Here is a 14615-nt window from a genome sequence, read left to right as displayed (position 1 = left end):
TGCATTTTTCAGCACCCTGGCCTGATCCTCCTTGCACCTTGCTGTCCCTGGAGGTGGGACCATGGCGCCCAGCGCCCTGGTCCCTGGCCCTATTTTGGGCCCGGTCTCTTTTGGGGCTTCGGGTCTTTAAGTTTGCAAATTGGAAAATAATGTTTCCTGGTCGGCCTAAGCTCGGGAAAATCAGTCTATCAGCCCTAATTGACAAGTATATAAACTACATTTCCTCTCCCATTTGAGGAGGTCGGAAAAAGAAGATATATGTGTGCAAAAGGCGGAAACGATATTCGAACATTCAAGCATTCAAGCATTCAAGCATTCCTTCAAGCAATTGAGCATTCTAAGTCTCCATTCAAGGCTAAGTGTTGCATTCAAGACAAGGATTCAACCATTGAAGAGGAGATCACATACAACATACAACATACTACATACATTACACCTTCGCATGTAAGAATACAAACATTCTTACAACAAGGTATCAATACTTGTTTACATTACAAACATTTACATTTACAGCATTCTCATTTCTTGGTTAATTCCAAAACCGGGGTTTGACCTAAAGGCAAACCCCTCATCCCTAACCCCCCAATCGTCCTCTCTTTTCTGTGTGTAGGTTGCAGGTACGCGGCTGTAATTGAAGATCCGGAATCCTTGTGCAGAGACGAACAGATCCCCCTTCGTTTCGCGGATTTTTTGGAGGACCGTGTGCACGCCGGGCGCCATCGTCCCGTCAACTTCCGCTCAAATTTGCAGAACAACACCGTCTCGACATTTTACTGCTAATTCCATGTCCGCAGCTTCATCCCATATCCCTATCTCTGTTTATAAGCGAATCTTTCCTACTTTACATGCATTCCTAGTTCAATCTTTCTATCTACATTCTTTACAAAAGAGGGTATCCTTGATGTCTTAACCTTTGAAACTCATTTAGAATCCAATCTTGCATTGCGTGGGATTGGATCTTGTGGGTTTCAACCCCTCTTTTGAATGTAAAGTCTCTCCTAAGTGAAAACCATCAACCCTAGTGACTCTCCCTTCTCTCTCCTTCGAGTTGGGGAGGGGAGAACAACTAGGGTTCGATTTTTCCGCTTTACAGCAAGATTAAAGTGATTTTATGGTTTGAAGAAGTTAAGGGAAGCATGTTTTGTCCATTGAATATAATTTAAGCAGATCACAAAGGAGTAAATCAACCCAAATGACAAAAAGTGCTCTCGTCCCTCACTGAAGGACCATGCCACCTTTTCAAGTTTCTCTTCTTTGTTTGATATTTTATGGCAAAACTTGACTTGGATAGGAAGGACGAATGATGTTTTATGCCTTGGACGCAATTGAGAGGTTTAAAGAACAAAGAAGTATGCCAAGATGTAAAAAGTGCTCCCGTCCCTCTCCAAGGGACCAGAGCGATTTTCCAAAAAAGTGTAAATTTCCTGCAAGGACACAGCGAGTTTGTGATTGAAATGAATGGAAGAGGACATGATTAGCCCATTGAAGATAATTTGGGAAGCTAGCAAAGGACAGATAAGCTTGAAAAAGTGCTCCCGTCCCTCACTGAAGGACCAGAGCACTTAACATGTTATCTAGCCTTTCTCACCAATTTTGGACAAATTGAGGCAAAGGCACAAGTTTGAAAAAGTGTTTAAAATGCCTTGAAGTGGAATTGAGATGCAAGAGTTGCAAATTTTGATGACAATAGGCAAAAGTGCTCCTGTCCCTCACTAAAGGACCAGGGCGCAATTTCCAAATATGACCATTTACCTTGCATTTTGAAATGATATTTTTATTACCAAGGCTCAAGATGGAGTGAAATGTGATATTCTACGCCTGGAGGATAGTTTGAAGTTGATATGATCAAGAATTCATGCAATGGACTCAAAAGTGCTCCCGTCCCTCACTGAAGGACCAGAGCGCTTTTTATGAAAACAATAAATTCCCTCCGAGATTATGCTATGTTAAAGTTGTGTGAGATAGTAAAGAACTTCTAAAGCATGGTGAACGAAGGTTTGACTTCAAAAAATTGAGAATCCTAGCCTAAAAATGAAAAAGTGCTCCTGTCCCTCTCCAAGGGACCAGAGCGAAGTCATTAGCATTCTTTATTTTTGCCATATCCCAACGTTAATATCCTCCAAATCGCATTAGATGCCAAATTGCCAACTTCGAAATATTTGAAAAAATTAATTAAATTGGCATTTAATAAATTAATTTTGGGCCTCAAAAAATCGAATTTCTATTATAAAGGCATTTAAAATTAATTTTTGTGAAATTAAAAATTAAAAGTTGAGCGCACAAGGCATTATTTTCCCTTTATTTGACAAGTCAGCCTACTCCTTTTGAGGTTTTATTTATTATTTCACCTCTTATCTGCAAGGTCGGCCTCATGGGTAAGTGGAAGGTGAGCGCTCTATATATTGGAGGTGTTGTTTCACAATTCAAATCATTCAATCATCCTTTCAAGTGCGAAATTGGAGAGCAATTTGAGGAGCGAAATCCAGAGGAGTTGAGCGAATTTCTACTAAGTGTGGAGGAGCAAATTGGAGAGGCGAATTTCTTGCTAGATTGGAGGTGAATTTCCAAATTTTGGAGAAGCTAGAGGTGATGGAGTTGATGCTTGTGAAAACTAAAGGAGGCGCATTTTGCTAAAGGGAGAGCTTTGATCTACACTTTGCCTAGCAAAATTCATCTATTTTTACATCATTTCTTAGAGTTAATTCTCAAGAGGAGGTATGGCAAAATCATCTTGACACCCTTATTCAAGGTTTGATTTTTTTAGACATTTTTTAGAAAAGTCTAAGTATTGCATGGTTAATTAGGAAATGATAACTCAAGATTTATCATGAAGTTTCCTAATTAAAATCTTGAATCTTCCTTTTAAAGTTTAATTTTTAGATTTCAAGATATATTACTAATTTTTAAATGTTGTGTAGGTATCAAGATGGCGACTCCAAAGCCCGGAGGATCTACAAGTCGGCAGGTTCTCATCAAGAACGATCAAGCAAGGACAAGGATGACCTTCTTCGATCCAGCCTAACATCGACAAGGGCGACCTCTTTCAATCCAGCATTCCAGGGCGAGGTACATCAACATCCTGCACATCAAGGACACAAGAAGTCAGAGCAAGGGTTCGTTGAAGAAGCAGATAGTTCTAGAAGAATTAATTAAAGCTAACTTCTCAACAACATCAAGTTGAATATCTACCAAGTTGCAAGTGTCGGATGAGTTGGCATCCCAATCATCACTCCTCCAGTCGGATTGGTCTACCTCAACATGTCCAGATTCAATGTACCTAACTCATGGAAGGTAGCACAAACTTCAATGTACCTACCCCAGCTATCCATTGGTCGAATTTTCTAGAGAGGACATGTGTCCAAGCAATACAATTATTTCATTGGTCAAGCATTAAATGTTATGTAATGGTTGTAACAAACCCTAATTAGGGTTTTCATTATTGAATCTTGGCCATTGATCTCAAATTGATCTTAGCCATCGAATTGTATTGTGGGCACTATATAAGCCCCGGCTCTTCATTTTGTAAAAGAGAATAGTTGGAAGCAGTTAGAAGACAGATAGAGAGTAGTTAGAGGGTGATTAGCTAGTTGATAGAATAGCAATTAGAGTAGAGTAGAGAGAGAAGGCAAAGATTGTTGCCAAGATGTTGTTGTAAAAGACTTGTAACTTCATTGAAGAAATGGTGAAATTTATGGGTCGATTCGACAATTTGCATGGTCTCTATACTTCTCGTATTTGATTTCATGTTATTAGATGAGTGGAAGAAACGTGCTTGATTGATGGTGGAATTCGTATATCCATACTACTAGCAGTTTGTTGATTGTAGACTTGCCTTGTGTAGTCAACTAGAATCATTCAGCTTAAGCTTAACTTCAGTTGTCGCTTCTTCATTGATATGCATCAACCTGATGGTGTCTATGCCTGCAGTGATGATTTGAACATCATAAAGCTTTCCTTCGAAGATCGCACTAACTTTGTGGAGATGTTCCTGTGCTGTCAAAACAAGACTTAGTTAGAATTTCATCTAAGATCATTCATTGCTCCTACATTCCTTAGTTTTAGGATTAGATTCTTTCCTCACCCTCATCTTTTTTCCTTTTTTTCAAATCTAGGGCAGTAAAATCCTGTGTTCCAGCAGCATTCAAAGCAAATCAGACGTTCAAACATCAAGTGTAAGTCCCCTTGTGATTCCAGCAAAATCACATCATACCACAGAGAGCTTATCCACATGTAGAGATCCTACATACAAGAACCTTGAAGTCATCCTGATTGATCCTTTTTCGCGACATCTTCAGCAATCAGAGGCTTTACTCAAGAGAGGATAAGGTACCCTTGGGTATTTTATTCTGTGTTTGATAGTGTACAAAATACACGTCAACATGTACCTATGCTTATTGTAAAATGCCCTTTGGGCTAACCAATGCAGGTGCCACGTTCCAAAGAGCAATGGACAGGGCTTTCAAGGGTGTATTAGCAAAGTTTGTGCTTGTATACCTTGATGACATAACTGTTTATTCGAAGCATGGAGCTGACCATCTTGGTCATCTTGAGCAGGTGTTCATGAAATGCAGGGAGTATGGTGTGTCCTTGAACCCTAGCAAGTGTGTATTTCCTACTGATCAAGGAAAATTGCTAGGACACATCATATCCAAGGAGGGTTTGACCATTGATCCAGAGCGAGTGGAGGCTATTCTTCTCTTCCAATCCCCAGTCACAAGAAAGGATTGCAAAGTTTCCTTGGTAGGATCAACTTTGTAAGGAGGTTCATTCCCAACCTTGCCACCATGGTAAAACCCCTCACTTCCATGTTGAAGAAAAACTTGGCTTTCAATTGGACCAAGGAGGGAAGGGCCGGTTTCGAAGAAATCAAACAAGCAATTGCTCAGGCCCCTACCCTTGTCAATCCTAATTACGAAAGGGATTTTATCCACTATACCTTCGAAGGAGAATCCAGCATCTCAGCTGAACGATGACAATTTGGAGCAACCTATTACTTTCTTTAGTGAGGGGCTAAAGGACTATGAGCTTAAGTATAGCTATGTAGAAAAGCAAGTCCTCACTGTTGTGAGGGCATTAAAAAAGTTCAAGCACATGTTGTCCAACAACAGGATCCAGCTCTTAGTTCCGCATGCAAGTGTCAAGGATTTCCTTCTAAACAAGGATATCAGTGAGAAGAGGGCATGGTGGATAACCAAGGTCATGGAATATGACATCAACATCAAGATCACCAAGCTTGTAACAGGCAGGGGCCTATGTGATCAGCTTGTCTCATCTTCTAAGACTACTTCAGAGGTTGCCCTTGTGTTAAAAGAGGATCAATCAACTGGCAACAACACTCAATTCAGTTGGGTAAGTGACATGACCACCTTCTTAATGGAAGGTAGATACCCCCAAGGTCTAGATCGGACCAAAAGAAGACACTTCAGGTTGCAGTCCATTCCGTATGTCTTATTGAGTGGCACTCTTTTCCGAAAAGACTAATGGAGTCTTACTAAGATGCATCAAGCAAAACCAAGTCAACAGATTGTTAGAGGAATTTCATGATGGCTCTTCAGGGGGCCACTTCTCTACAAGGACTGCGGCTATCAAAATAATGAGGGTTGGCTATTACTGGCCATCCTTATTCAGTGACTCACATAGATGGGTGAAGAATTGCAAGAAATGTGCTCTCTTCTCTGGGAAGCAAAGACTAGTTGCCTTACCTCTTCATCCCATCCAAGCAAATCAACCATTTGCCCAATGGGGTTTAGACTTCATTGGCATGATCAACCCACCTTCTAATGCTGGCCATAAGTGGATCTTGACCGCAACAGATTACTTCACTAGGTGGACAGAGGCAATTGCATTGAGCGATGCCACTGAGGCCTTAGTGTTGGAATTCCTTGAGGGAATTGTGACAAGATTCGGTGTCCCCTCCACCATCATATCAGAAAACGCAAGGGCATTTGTTGGAACCCAAATCAGTTCTTGGGCAGTTAAGCATGGTATATACTTGAAGACATCATCCAACTATTACCCTCAAGGTAATGGCTTAGATGAATCTTCCAACAAAAACCTCATCAGGATAATTAAAAGGACAATTGAAGACAATCAGAGGGCATGGCATACCAAGTTGAGGACAGCCTTATGGGCTGACAGGATCACACCCAAGAGGGCAATTAGTAACTCCCCTTTCATGCTAGTATATGGGAAGGAAGAAAGACTCCCAACTTCCCTAGAGTTACCCTCTCTTGAACTAGCACATCAGCTGGAATTAACAGAGAATGATGCCATGACAGTAAGGCTAGCAGAGATGACTGAGCTAGAGGAGGTTAGAAGTCAGGCTATGCATACACTTGAGACTCATCAAGAGCAGGTCAAGAAATTTTTTGACAAAAAGGCGACTAATAGGGTCTTCAAAGAGGGAGATCTAGTTCTCAAGTGGGATGCAGACAAAGATAAAGTTGGGCGACACTCCAAATTTGATGCTATCTGGAGTGGTCCATATGCCATCACTAGTTGCAAGGAGGCCAATGCATTTCATCTCTCCAGACTAGATGGCGAAGTCCTTCCAATCCCAATGAATGGGATTAATCTCAAGCCCTTCTTCTGAAGAGGGCGTTGATGACTATGTAAATATTAGACTGGAGGTTGTTTTGCTTTCACAAGTGCTTATGCACATGCCACGTTCTCCTTAACAAGGTGTGCACTCTAGTTTCTAGTTTTCCTCCAAGCAATGGCACACATGTTTTGGGTCTTTTAAATGACTCAATGCCCAATGGATGCTCAAGGCTTCTAGACATCATGCTTAGCAGGCAAGCATCATGCAGAAATTGCCAAAAAATGATGTCATTTTATGACACCCTTGGTCCATCAGTAAGAACCGATCAGAGATATGTTCCATGGAGAGAAGAATCATAAAGTGTGAAGTGTTGCCTTGTCCGGAGGAAGTTCCTCCCTTGGCCTTTTCTTCTTCCCTGGAACCCTAAGGTTCCGAAGTTCTTTTTCCTTTGCCTTCTCCTGTTCTCCTTCTCCGGAACCCCGAGGTTCCGAAGTTCTTTCTCTTTCCCTTCTCTCGCTTTTCCTTCTCCGAAACCCCGAGGTTCCAAAGTTCCTTCCCTTTGTTACCTCTCCTTTCTTTTCCCAAAACTCCGAAACCCCGAGGTTCTGAGTTCCTCTCCTTCTCTCCCTTTCTTTTATTCTCTCCGGAACTCCAAAACCCCGAGATTCTGAAGTTCATTTCTTTTTCCCTTCCCTGGAACTCTGGAACCCCGAAGTTCTGAAATTCCCTCCTAGCCCTTCTTCCTTCTTTTCTTCAGAACTCCGGAACCCCGAGGTTCCGAAGTTCTCTTCCTCGCTTCCCCTTCTTCTCTCCAAAAATCCGGAACCCCAAGGTTCCAAAGTTCCTTCCCCCTTTGCCTTCTCTCTCTAGTTTCTTCAGAACTCCAGAACCCCAAGGTTTTAAAGTTCCTTTTCTTCTCTTCCTCTCTCTATCCCGGAACACGGGGTTTCGAAGTTCTTTCCTTAGCCTTTTGAAAGTTCTCCAGAACCCTGAGGTTCCGAAGTTCCTTTCTGTCCTCCTTTCTCCTATCCTGAAACTCCGGAACCCCGAGGTTCCGAAGTTTTTCCCTTGTCTTCCCACTTCGAGAGCCCGAGCTTCCAAAGTCCCCGGATTTCCTTCTAACTGGCGACACTTATGTATGGCGTAATCAACACTCAAGGCTTTAAATTATCCGACAGTTTTGGTGACTTGTGCACTTTCTTTTGTGGAGTCTCAAGGGTGCATTAAATGTTTTTGGGAGGATTTCCATCAAGGGAGGTACGGGGCCATGCTTGGTGACTTATGTCATGACTGACTTTGGAAGGTTAGTCAATCCACCTTCTCAGGATTGCCCTTTGTGGGTATGGCTAGGTTGCTTGCATGTACAAGTCAAGTGCATGCACTTCCCTGCACTTCCAAACTGACATGCAGGGGTCATGATCACCCTTGTAACCATTTTTTCTATATAAAGGCTATTAAGCCTCATTGTAAAGGGTTCTCTCCCTGCTGGCTTGAGCTATCCCATGCTCTCCCACTTCTCTTGTATTTATCTTGCATTTATGCAACTGTAAGTTTGGCCATTGGCCTTATAATTAATTAAAAATCACCATTCTTGCCTTCTTTCAACCTATGCATGTTCTGTATGTTTTCTTACCTTCATCATAGGTGTATGTCTTGTGGCTTTTCTCTCCATATATGTTGTGTTAACTTGTTTTCTAAGTGTGACTTGTGGGAATCCTTCTCTCCTCTTGACACTCAGCGAATTCTAACCTCCATACATGCATTGGAGTCACTCATGCAGCTGATGTTTGTGCATCTCTTGGGTGTTTCAAACAATTCTTTGTGTCATCTCGGTGGGGAGAGGAACAATCTCTTCTTGGTGCATCACCTCCTTCTATTTCAAGGATTCTCTCTTCCCTTTACCTCTGCAAGTTGTTAAGAGAGGCTTAGGAATTAGTTTTAAAGTGTTGAGTTGGTTCAACACCTGCACCTAATTGAAGAAGGAAGTCGGCCTTCTCCGAAGATTTAACCCCTTGCGCAAGGTCCCACACTTTGGGGTTGTTTCCATGTCTCACAAGATTGTTGAGTTGATAGCTTAGCAAGGGTGCAAGCTTTTGTGATAACAGAAACCTTGGAATCATTTTAGTTGATCATATCCTTAGCATTTGAGGTGATTTTGTTCAAGATAGGGTAAAGTACTTTGGTATTTTATTTTGATGCTTGCATGTGTATAAAACACACATCAACAAGTACCCATGACAGCGTGGGCCTGCCCTATCCATCCCGTCCCTGCTCCCATTTGGTCTAGAGCCAACACTAATTCTTGTTGTTTCCAGTTACATAATGGACAAACCTAGTTGCCTCCAAAAAATTGCAATACTTGGTGTTTTGAAATGCTAGGCTATGTTAAAGATAAAACCTTGTATATCCAACCTTGGCAAAGCACTCTTTTGATGAAAACTTGACCATAAAACACTAGGAGCCCTTTGAAGAATTAAAGATGGAGAAAAAACCATAGGTACGTCTATGAAACCTATAAAAAGTCTTAGAAATCTGTTGTGAATGCTTAATATGGCCCTTGGACACTCAAAAAGCCTGCTGAAATCCTTTGAGAATGGTGAACAAGATCACCCAATGTTTGAAAAGCTATAATAGAGCTTGTTTAAACTCCAATAGCAAACAATACTATGAAATCTACTGAAAATATCTTCCTTTGCTCTCACGATAATAGAAAGATTGGAATGAAAAATGAAATAATGAGTAAAAGAAAACTCAAACATGCCCTTATGGAGATGAAACACATTTTTTTAGAGTTTTTAATTTTCCTCAAAAAGCCACCAGAATTGTGCCTGAGTTGCGATCTTGTCACTTTTTGTTATGGCTAATATTTGGTTATATTAAGCTTGATTGTGTGATTCAGTATTCTTTGCCCTTTTTGTGTTTTATTAAATATTTGGCACCATTATCAGATGGCATGTAACCTGTAAAACGCCTGCCTCTTTTTAATTTTCAATTTTTCTCACCCTTTCTAGATTGTAAGTGGTTTTGATTCACCCGTTTGCGTTTTAAAAAACTTTGGCATGACAATGGTAAGAAACACGATCAACCATGATCCATTAGGCTGTCACTTTTGGTTTTAATGAACTTCTATTATTTTAGCTCTTGCCCAGCCAGTCACATGCCTGAGAACAAACTATCAGTTATTTTGTTTTGCTAAATTAGTAAATTTGACATGAGAATACAATGTTAAAACCTGAAAAATGCAGTCCGAACTTTTCCTTAACTCATATTTAGGTGCCTCTTTGGCGAGTTGCACAACCCACCAAGAAGTCGTCAGTTTTACACATTTCTAAATTCTAGCAATCCAGAAGTGAGTTACACAACTCAATACTAGAGCACACTAGAGCACCACCTCTCATGCCTTAATCAAAAATTTGACATAATTTTTACATCCAAGCTCCAATAGCTGTCTCACTGATCCATTGGAAGATAGCTGCCACTAGCTACACAATGCCACTGACTAGAGCTTAAAAACATGACAACCATGAACATGACCAACAAGATAGCAAATGAATAGTGTTTCATATGAATAATGACTCCATTTGAAAAAATATGTATAGGTACAACAGGTATGATCCATAATGGATCAACTGATTAAGTTTTTTGGGAGCTAAGAGAATTTTGTATAGGTACAACAGGTATAATCCATAATGGAAAGTTGGAAGCCCAGACTATATCAAAGGACATTAAAGCACATCCTTCAGATGTTTTAGATATAAAGAGAAAGAGAGGGAGAGGACTGCTGCAGGAATCCTATAATTTAGTTCACAGTGATCTAATAGCTCCAACAAAGACAACTATCTCTGTATGTTGCACTGTCATTTGATGGTATAAACCTTAGCAGAACCAAATGCCACAGCCCATTTCCAAACTAGAGGTTTCCCAAATCACATTTCTCCAAGGTATATTGATAGTTTTTGTCATTTTGAAATGGCTATATTTCTGTTTGTGCTCTCATTTTTCTTTTATTCGGTTACCTATGATGAGGATTTAACTCTCACAGTTGGAGTGGAAAATTATTGATAACATCTGCAGCATAGTTTTAAGTGTACAACAGTTAGTTTTTCAACTTAAAAAAAATATAAATTATAGATTTAAGTAGGTGAATTGTAACTGGTAATCCAACACAAGACCAGTTCACAATGGCAGTAGTATAATACCATTTGCCTCCCCCGACTATAGATGGTGGATCATCAAACGAGATATGAAAATGATGTAAGGAATCATTTCAAAGATGATGGTAATACGCATACGAAATTATTTTCAATAGATTCCAGGTATGTTAATTATCATGCTGTGACAACAGACATACGACAAACACTGCATAGTGTGATCCTTGGTAGATCATGTGAATTAACTGCAGGATACTTAATTAGCCATACATCATTATGTTAGTCCTTCTGCACATTTTATTGAATTTAACCAAATAAGAAAACAAGAAAGGAACAACAGTGTTTATCATGTCCAAATCCTTGAAAGAAGAAAGTTTACTCCTATAGGAAATTGGATATTCACTAAACCCTGTGCATAATTTGTTTATAAATGTAATGAAAAAATGATAGCTATCATAGTAGCTGATTACTGGTGAACAGTTGTAAACCCTGACCTATTAATCCCAACAATATTTGTTCAATAGATGATTCTGTATTGTAGTACATCACCCTTTGTACATTCCTCAATATTTCAATGCAATATATATTTTAAAAAATATCTTCTCTCTGTACCAGGTAACTCCAAGTAGAAAAAACGAATAGAAATCAACAAAAATCTTATATGAAGCCATTAGTTTTATTTGAAGCCTTCATACTTGCCAAGACTAATCATAAACTTATAGAATAAAAGAATCAGATTGAAATTATACCTCCAAACCACTTTCAAAAAGTGAGATAACCCCAGTAGCTTTCCAACGCTGCAATCTAGTTATATCTGTAGCCTTTTCAAGATTGAGTTTTCTTGTTGGCTTTGCTTCCAATCCCTTTTTAGACACTGTTTGAGGAGAATCTTTCTTGATAAGACCTCCCTATTGGCACAACAGAGCTATGCATAAGACAACAAACCTTGCATGGCATAACACACAGACATTCTTAAAAAGTCGAACTCACTACTGAAAATTGATATTTAATTATTCTGACATGATAAGTAATTGTATGTTTTAGTTTTGTATGACTATTCAACACGGTGAGAGGAATACATAAGAATAGTCTCTAAATTTTATGTTCACATAAAATGTTTGATAAAGTGATTAAAGAGACCAATGTTTATCCAATATTAAAGTAGTCAATGTTCCTTGAAATGCAAAAGGCCTTGTTCTAAACAAACAAAAATAATCGGATATTTTATGTTTTCTAACACGACCTTTTTATAGGTATTACAGCTCAACAATATTAAAATGTTAAGCTATATGTAAAAACAACATCTACTACTAGAGCTTTGCAATGAAAATCAGCACACCTATGTTCAATGAGAAAGCATTTTTGGCCAATAAAACACTTTGTGACAACATGGTACCATTCCAAGAACTTTGTGAAAGCATAGAATACAAATGAAATCATTTGTGGAATCTCAGATGCCCACCTTATTACCAAGAGGAAATCATTAAGAGGGGGTGGTAACTGTTTGGAAGGTATAAGGGGGAGCCCTACAGCTCACTTTAGAGAGCTTAGGTTTGATTCCAGTCTTCACCCAGTTACTGTTATTTATTATGAGAGTTCCCAGAAGATTCAGCAGCTATCTTTCCAGCTACAGGTCAGAAAATATATGCAGTTGTGGATTTCTAATAATAATATTGTAAAGTACATTAATTTCCAGCTATTGAAGAGATGAAATTATATCCAATTTCAGAACTGTATGATTGATTTAACAGCAAAATGATAATCTAAATTATATGCTAATATTAGGACGTAATTTCAATTGTGTTATTGCTAATTTAATTATTATTTCATCAACACTGGAAAAGCATGTAAATAATCAGTATATCCATTGCGAGCATTCTGTCAAACAATTATACAAACTTCAAAAAAAATCTAGCCTAGCCCATTACAAAATAAATTCCAATAAGATCAAGGCAATGCCCATTTAAGGGGTTTTATAGGTCTAACAAGCTACCATATAATTTTGAAAATTATATGATTGTATAACTGCTCCACTTACGAAGTTATTGTGGAAGGATGTGTTCAACTAGAAAGAGGAGGCCCCACAAGCCTTTAAACAACTCACACGCACTTTGTGCACTACTCCAATTTTAACTACTTTGGGTTTTGCTTAGACACTTATTGTGGATTATGTTGCTTTGAGGCATGGCATTGATGCAATGCTAATGCAAGGAAGACCATAGCATTTGAATCAAACTCAAGGGTTGGAAACTCACCAACATCAATCATGAAAAGGAAATGTTAGCAATCAAGCAATGGCAACATTATTAGATGGGAAGCTATTTTTGAGGTCAAAACGAATCATGATAGTATCATACTTTTTGAAACAAAGGCTTTCTTCAAAGGAGCAAGAACAAAAGGTTACTAAGATGTTGGGTATGACATCGGGACTACATACAAGGTGAAGGAAGAATGTGGTGGCTAATTCACTATCATAGAAAGATAACATAGAAGTGTTAATTTGTGTTATTACTGTTATCACAAAAGCTTGCACCCTTGCTGAGCTATCAACTCAGCAACCTTGTGAAACATGGAAACAACTCCGAAGTGTGGGACCTTGCACAAGGGGGTTGAATCTCCGGAGAAGGCCGGCTTCCTTCTCTATCTAGGTGCAGGTGTTGAACCAACTCAACACTTCAAAACTAACTCCTAAACCTATCCTAACAATCTGCAGAGGAAAAGAGAAGAGAGAAATTGCTTGAAACAAAGGGAGGTGATGCACCAAGAAGAGATTGTTCCTCTCCCTACCGAAATGACACAAGTATCTAACTGAAACAACCTGAAGATGCACAACTTTCAGTTGTATGAGTGACCCCAATGCATATATGAAGGTTATAATTCACTGAATACCAAGAGGGGAGAAGGATTCCCACAAGTCACACTCAGAAAACCAGCTAACACAGCATATATGAAGAGAAAAAGCCACAAGACATACACCTATGATGGAGGTAAGAAAGCATACACAGCATACATAAGTTGAAAAGAGGCAAGAATGGTGACTTTTTCAATTAATCATAAGGCCAAAAGCCAATCTTACAGTTGCAGAAATACAAAAGATTACAAGTCTTCAAGAGAAGAGAAGAGCATAAGAAAGCTCAAGGCAGTAGGGAGAGAACCCTTTACAATGAGGCTTAAAAGCCATTATATAGAAAATGGTCACAAGGGTGATCATGACCCCTGCATGTCAGTCTGGAAGTGCAAGCAAGTGTATGCACTTGACTTGTACATGCAAGCAACCTAGCCATACCCACAAAGGGCAATTCTGAGAAGGTGGATTGAATAACCTTCCAAAGTCAGGCATGACATAAGTCACCAAGCATGGCCTCGTACCTCCCTTGATGGAAATCCTGCCAAAAACATTAAATGCACCCCTGTGGCTCCACAAAAAAAAGTGCATAAGTCACCAATATTGTCGGAGCATTTAAAGCCTTGAGTGTCGATCATGCCATCCGAAAGTGTTGCAAGCCAGAAGCAAGTTTGGAAGACTTCGGAGACCGGAGTCACCGTAGTTGGGGAATTTCGGAGACCAGGGTCACCGTAGTTGGGGAACTTCGGAGACCAGAGTCACCGTAGTTGGGGAACTAGGAACTTGGGAACTTGGGGGTTCTGGAGTTCCGGGCTAGAAGGACAAGGAACTTGGGAACCTGGGGGTTCCGGAGTTCAAGGTTGAGGAACTAGGAACTTCGGAACCTGGGGATTCCGGAGTTCTGGGGTAGAAGGACAAGGAACTTGGGAACCTGGGGGTTCCGAAGTAGGAAAGAAAGAGGCTAAGGCAAAGAAACTCGGAAGCTCGGGGTTTCGGAGTTCCGGAGAAGAGAAAGAGAGGGCCAAGGAACTTCCGACAAGGCAACACTTCAAACCATGATTTCACTGCTTTTCTCCTT

The 14615-nt window shown here is 39.8% G+C and overlaps 1 protein-coding gene across 3 annotated transcripts in view; it reads right to left on the bottom strand.

Moving 5' to 3' along the window:
* LOC131057396 (plant intracellular Ras-group-related LRR protein 8) overlaps positions 1-14615 on the bottom strand; it is a 248971-nt gene that overhangs the window by 134201 nt on the left and 100155 nt on the right. For all 3 annotated transcript variants that reach the window (XM_057991568.2, XM_057991567.2, XM_057991569.2), the window contains exon 3: positions 11442-11600. In XM_057991568.2, coding sequence (XP_057847551.1) covers positions 11442-11600 — 159 coding nt within the window. The remainder of the gene's footprint in view (positions 1-11441; positions 11601-14615) is intronic.

Source organism: Cryptomeria japonica, chromosome 7 (assembly GCF_030272615.1).
Source record: "Cryptomeria japonica chromosome 7, Sugi_1.0, whole genome shotgun sequence".
NCBI classification, from domain to species: Eukaryota; Viridiplantae; Streptophyta; class Pinopsida; order Cupressales; family Cupressaceae; genus Cryptomeria; species Cryptomeria japonica.
The sequence above is the reverse complement of the archived record's forward strand: the minus strand, read 5'-3'. Positions and strand labels throughout refer to the sequence as shown.